The sequence below is a fragment of the Propithecus coquereli genome, unplaced genomic scaffold, assembly GCF_000956105.1.
Source record: "Propithecus coquereli isolate 6110/MARCELLA unplaced genomic scaffold, Pcoq_1.0 Scaffold240, whole genome shotgun sequence".
Lineage (NCBI taxonomy): Eukaryota > Metazoa > Chordata > Mammalia > Primates > Indriidae > Propithecus > Propithecus coquereli.
In genome coordinates, this window is record NW_012147953.1 from 1,354,272 (window position 1) to 1,361,192 (window position 6,921).

At 37.3% G+C, this 6,921-nt stretch overlaps 1 protein-coding gene across 1 annotated transcript; it reads left to right on the forward strand.

Annotated features, from left to right (window-relative positions):
- The first annotated feature begins 510 nt into the window (after nt 1-510).
- LOC105811807 (zinc finger protein 627-like) lies at nt 511-2,256 on the forward strand. Its single transcript, XM_012646087.1, is given in 3 exon segments — nt 511-707; nt 1,114-1,394; nt 1,397-2,256. Coding segments are annotated over 3 exon segments (1,338 nt in total).
- Nucleotides 2,257-6,921: the final 4,665 nt, after the last annotated feature.

Sequence of the window (6,921 nt, forward strand, 5' to 3'; positions counted from 1 at the left end):
TGGATGGGGTCCTGAAACAGAAAAAGGACTTTAGGTAAAAACTAAAAAAATATTCAAAGACGTCCACATGATGCTGTGGTCTCCAAACATTTCTTCCACGACATGGTCATCAGACTCTCTGTTGTCAACTTAAAAATCATATAATTTATAAATTTGGAAAGGAGTGTTTTATTTGTAATAAAGGGTTACAGTCTGCAAGGTGGCCATTGCAGAGTCCAGAAACAGGCACTTTGCAAGGGGTAAGACAGGAATTTATGTTGAATGGGTTGGCCAAGTACATATATTCAAAAGGATATAGGGGGGGCCATAAATGTTCATGACAGGGGATCCCATGCATGTGTGGTAAGCAAACATGTATGTTACATGTGTCCCATGTTCACTCTGGGGTGGAAACTTAACATTTAAATATATTATAATTGGTGCCTATATATCAAAAGGTGAAACAGGGACACCAAGGCACTCAAGTGCGCAGTGCTGTCAGTCTCACCCGTCCTCCTCTACACATGTGGGATGTTTCAGGACTCAGTGGCCTTTGAGGATGTGGCTGTCAACTTCACCTTGGAGGAGTGGGCTTTGCTGGATCCTTCCCAGAAGAATCTCTACAGAGATGTGATGTGGGAAACCTTGAGGAACCTGGCCTCTATAGGAAAAACATGGAAAGACCAGAACATTGAAGATCAATACAAAAATCCCAGGAGAAATCGAAGGTAATTTGCATTCAGGAGAGAAGGCAATTTCCTTGAGAGAGAATCTTAGAATGTCAGAAAATGTTAAAAACAAGCAAACAAAATAAATAAGCCCAGCATCAATTTATTTCTTCTTAGAAAATTTTCTCTAAAAACATATACCTAAATGTGACATAGATGTTTAGTGATCGTAAAATAGTTTACTTGAAATAGTATTAAGAAACCCTATCAATATTATTTTTTGATAATAGGTATGGCCAAGCTGTCTTGCCAGCTTGTGGTCCATTCACATTCAAACAATTCATGCAGGGCAGAAAGCCTAGACTTTCTTTGATAATGTTAAAAACACAAGTCCAGCACTTATCAATATAAAATCATTTATAAACAAGCAGTTTGTTTGTAAATGTGTTCTCATTTTCCACAGAAGTCTTCTGGAAGAGAGACTCTGTGACAGTAAAGAAGGTAGTCAGTGTGGAACAACTTTCAGCCAGGTTCCAGATCACATGCTGAACAAGAAAACTCCTCCTGGAGTAAAACCATGTGAAAGTAGTGTGCATAGAAAAGTCTCCTTTGGGCATTCATCCCTTAATAGGCACATAAGAGCTGACAGTGGACACAAACCATATGAATATGAGGAATTTGGAAAGAAGCCATACATACACAAGCAATGTGAGAAAGCCTCCAGTTATCATGACTCCTTTAAAACACAACTGGAGAGAAACCCTATGATTGTAAGGAATGTGGAAAATCCTTTATTTCTCTTGCAAATGTTCGAAGACACATGGTAATGCACACCGGAGAGGGTCGTTATAATTGTAAGTTTTGTGGGAAAGCCTTTGATTGTCTCAGTTTATATCTTATACATGAGAGAACCCACACTGGAGAGAAACCATATGAATGTAAACAATGTGGTAAAGCCTTTAGTAATAATGCTACCCTTCAAATACATGAAAGAACTCACACTGGAGAGAAGCCATATGAATGTAAGGAATGTGGAAAAGCATTCAATAGTCCCAGTTCCTTTCTTAGACATAAAAGGACTCACACTGGAGAGAAACCCTATAAATGTAAGGAATGTGGTAAAGCCTTCATTTGTTCGGGTTCCTTTCATAGACATGAAAGAACTCACACCGGAGAAAAACCATATGAATGTAAGCAATGTGGGAAGGCATTCTCTCATCTTCTAAGCTTTCAAAGACACAGGATAATGCACACTGGAGATGGACCTCATAAATGTAAGATATGTGGAAAAGCCTTTTATACTTCTAGTTCATTTCGAAGACATGAAAGAAGTCACACTGGAGAGAAGCCCTATCAATGTAAACAATGTGGGAAAAGCTTCCGTTGTTCCAGTTCCTTTTGATATCATGAAAGGACACACACTGGAGAGAAGCCTTATGAATGTGAATGTAAGCAATGTGGTAAAGCCTTCACTTGTTCCAAGTACTTGCGAAGACATCAAAGGACTCACACTGTAGACAAACCCTATGAATGTAAGGTGTGTGGCAAAATCTTCATTCATTCCAGTACCTGTCGAAGACATGAAAGAACTCATACTATTAATGTATGAGAGAAATGCTATTTTGGTAAGTAATTTGGGAAGCATTCAGTTGTCCCCAATTCCTCTCAAACACAGGAAAAGAGAGTAGAGAAAGACCCAATGAGATAATTGACTTTGAATTAAGAAGAGAGCCTTGTAATAGGACAATAAAATCTACAGTTGGAGTTGGAACTCTGGATTATATGTTGGGAACTAGATTTCCCAGAATCTATTCCATTTATGATTCCCTGGTATAATTCACCTGTAGCCTGTTTTACATGAGATTTTGAAGGCAAACATGAAGAAGGCATTAGTTCCATTTTGGAGGCACCACACAGGGAGACAGACGGATCCATACGGGTCGTGCAGATACCTGATTCCAGCCCATTTTCCTGATTCTTTGACTTGCCAATCAAGAGTATCCTCAAAATCACTTGACTTTAATTTTTTCTTTGGTGTTTCCAAAGATGTCCTGATAAGTTTCACATTAAAGATCTATCCACAGTTTGGTTTTTTCCAGGCATTGCAATGTGTTTAACCAGGCAATTAATTCAGACTGTTATGGGTGGTAGTGTTCTCAGATGCTCTGACTCGCCTTATGTATAGATGGAATTGGCATAAAGTCTAATTTGTATTTCGTGTACCTTTGTGCCCACTAGTAGTGACTCTGTTCTTGAATTGGGATGATAGCTATAATGCCACCATCAAAACCACATAGGTGGGAGCTTGTTCCTCTGTTGTATTGTGAAGTGACTGCTCTCACCCAGTAATTTCGTGTGAGAATAAGTACCTTCTTATCAGGATATTTCATGTGTTACCAATTATTCACAGCTAGATATAATATCTCAGTTCATTTTCAGTTATGTTTGATTATATGTGATTAAAAACAGTATGTATTTTGTTTACAAAAAAAAAAACTAAAAAAATATGAATAAACCATGGACTTTAAAAGTAATATATCAATATAGTCTTCATTACCTGTCCCAAATGTATCATATTAATGTTAGATTTTAATAGTGGGGGAAGCTGTGTATGTGTGTGTGGGTGGGGGTTTATATGGTCATCCTCTGTATTGTCTGCTCAATTCTATACATCTAAAACTATTCTGACAATAGTCTATTAATAAAGAATGAATAAGTGTTTTATTGAACCATATTTATGGAAATGGGAATTGTTGTTAGAACACTTGTGGGACCCCTAAATAGTCAAATGGATAGAATAGGTCAATGTTGGTCTGGCTCTGGGAATTCGCTATCCTCTAACACTGCAGCCCACAACACCTGGGCCACGGTTGGTCCGTGGCCCTTTTGGAACTGGCTGCACAGCAGGAGGTGAGCCACAGGCAATAGACAGAAGCTTCATCTGCATTTATAGCCGCTCCCCAGTGCTTGCATCACTGCATAAGCTCCACCTCCTGTGAAATCAGCAGTGGCATTAGATTCTCACAGGAGCATGAACCCTACTGTAAACTGCATATTTGAGGGATCTAGGTTGCATGCTCCTTGTGAGAATCTAATGCCTGATGATCTAAGATGGAGCTGAGACAGCGAAGGTAGGCTGGGGAGCAGCTGCAAATTCAGATTATCATTAGCAGAGAAGTTTGACGGCACAATAAAAGTAATGTGCTTGAATCATCCCAAAACAATACCCCCTTCACCTGGTCAGTGGAAAAATGGTCTTCCATGAAACTGGTACCTGGTGCCAGAAAGGTTGGGGACCGCTGCTCTAGCATATGAGAGCTTTACTTGATTCCCCACCTGCCTAGTGGCTTGACCCCCAAACCTTCCCTTTTAAGAATCTGAATATCGAGAATTTAATTCTAGTACCAAATTGGGTTGTTTATGAAGGATGGAAATTACTTCTTGCCACTGGGACAGCTAGGTCTTCCCATTGAAGGCAGTAAGAATCTGAGTTGAACCTGTTGCAAACTGCCTTAGGGAGGCCAGTGCATGTAGCTTGGAGCCTTACTGAATGCCAGGGGTCAGGCAAGATGACTCATGTTTCTGGAAAATACATGTATAAGGATATGGATCTGTGAGCTAGCCCAATGCAGGCAAAACGTAGAAATCATTTTTGTGATTTAGTGTGGGTTTCCCTCAGTCTTTCAAAACAGGGATCACCACAATTTGTTCCAGACTGCAGTATGTTTTTCCTAGAGCTAGGAGTCTTTTCTATCCCACTCCTAGATACCAGGGTGATGAAAACTGGCACCAAAATTGGGAGTTATCCCATTCTAACATGATACAGGTCGTTCTAAGAACCATGGTAGGCCAGAATCTAAGACGAGATAGGTAGCAGGTAAACAGTTATATGAGGAGAGAGAAGAATGCAAGTAGAAAGGAGTAAAAGAAAAAGCAGTTATGAAGATGTGCCTCCAAATAGCTAGAGATATGATCCCTGCCTTCCTGATGGTCTCGGGAGTCACAGAAATTATCTTATTAGGTTCTGAGAAACAACCAGTAGGTAAGCTACTGGCTTTATCCCTATGGCATTATCAGACAAATGGTATTACGTGTAACTTCCCTATTTTTAACATGTATTTTAACAGACTTTATACAGTAGTTTTAGGTTCACAGCAAAATCAAGTGGAAGGTACAGAAATTTCCCAAATGCCTCTTGCTCCCAAACATGCATAACCTTCCTTTACTACCCACATCTCACATCAGAGTGGCACATTTCTTACAATTGATGAACAAACACTGACAAATCATTATCACCCAAAGTCCATTGATTACATTAGGGTTGACTCTTGGTGTTGTGCCATCTATGGGTTTTGACAAATGTATAATGTTATACATCTACCATTATAGTATCATACAGAATGGTTTCACTGCCCTACAACTCCTCTCTTCTCCATCTATTCATCCCTTCCCCCTCAACCCTCGGCAACTACTGATCTTTTTACTGTCTCTATAGTTTTGCTTTTTCCAGAATGTCACATGGTTGGAATCATACAGCTTTTTCAGATTGCCTTCTTTTATTTAGTAATATGCATTTAAGGTTCTTCCATGTCTTTTCTTGGCTTGATAGCTCATTTCTATTTAGCAATTATGAATAAAGCTGCTATAAACATCTGTGTGCAAGTTTTTGTTTGGATATAAGTTTTCAACTCCTTTGGGCAAATACCAAGAAGCTTAATTACTGGATTGTATGGTAGAGTATATTTACTTTTGTAGGAAACTGTCAAACTATCTTCCAAAACTGTACCATTTTGTCTTCCAACAATGTATCATTTTGCATTCCAACAAAAATGAATGAAAGTTTCTGTTGCTCTACATCCTCTCCAGCATTTGGTGTTATTAGTGTTCCAGATTTGGGTCATTCTAATACATGTGTAGTAGGATCTTATTGTTGTTTTAATTTGCAATTCCCTAATGACATAAAGTGTTGAGCATCTTTTCCTTTGGCTTATTTGCCGTCTTCTTTGGTGAGATGTCTGTTCAGGTCTTTGGACCATTTTTTAATCAGGTTGTTCGTTTTCTTATTGTTAAGTTTTAAGAGTTCTCTGTATATTTTGAATACAAGTCCTTTATTTAACATGTGTTTTGAAATTTTCTCTCCCAGCTTGTGGTTTGTGTCCTCATTCTCTTGACTATGTTTATTTTTGTGGTCTACTTTAAGAGCACACAAAGTTAGACGGAGAATTATATGACTGCATTTCCACTGGACTCAAAAGGTATTAAGAAGTGGGGCCAAAATGTGAAAAGGAGCATTGATCATAGAAATCTAGCCTGTCTGACTTTATAGTAGATATGACAGTAAAGATTAAGTGATGAGAAAAATGTGTATTTTGGCAACATACAACTTTACTTCATAATTATGGGTATTTTTGTCCATTTAAACATGTGCAATGTTTTCTTCTTTCAAGCAATGTTATTAAGAAGTTTATACCTGGAGTCATTTTACTTATTATTCATGTATTTATTTACTTATTTGTTGTGTGTTCACTTTTGCTAATGTGTGGATTAGTTGAGAATTAATTGGTTAGTAATCAGCAATAAGGAGCAAAAAATAAATGCATTATTTTTTCAAGATAAATTTTGTGAGAAAAATTAAAATGTTTCTGTGTCAATTTATGTGTGTTTTCCGATCAGCATGGAATTTATGTATGGATATATATTACTGTTTGATCTTAATACATACTCTTTCTCTTCTGTAGCATGAACTCATGAGAAATTAAGTTGTTTCTGATATGAGTTTGTATCATTTTCTCTTAAACTTTGATATACTTTGGCAAGGTCATAAACAGTTACAAAGCAAAAGACTGTTTCATTTTTACTTAAGAAGCTATGTTGATACACAATCCATGAAATGATATTGATTTCTTCTTAAGATTGTGAGCAAGAATCTAGTGAGGTACTACGAATGCTATTATGAGTTGGATTTCATTTGAAGAGCAAATGTTAAAACATCTTTTGTTTGCTTAAAATCTTCTGTGAAAATACTGCAGAAAGATGTTAGAGTTGTTGGGAAAAGAGAAAAGGTCCTTCAAGGAGGGTAAGAGTAACTATTCTCATTAAGGAAAAGGTTAATACACAATAGGAAAATGGATACAAATAAATAATTCACAAAAGGAAGTGAAATATGAAACACTTGAAATACTGTACTGAAAATTACAAATTAACCAGAAAAAGTTACCTATATAATTAGTGAAGATAAAAAAAATTACAATGCCTTTAATTATAGAGTTTATAT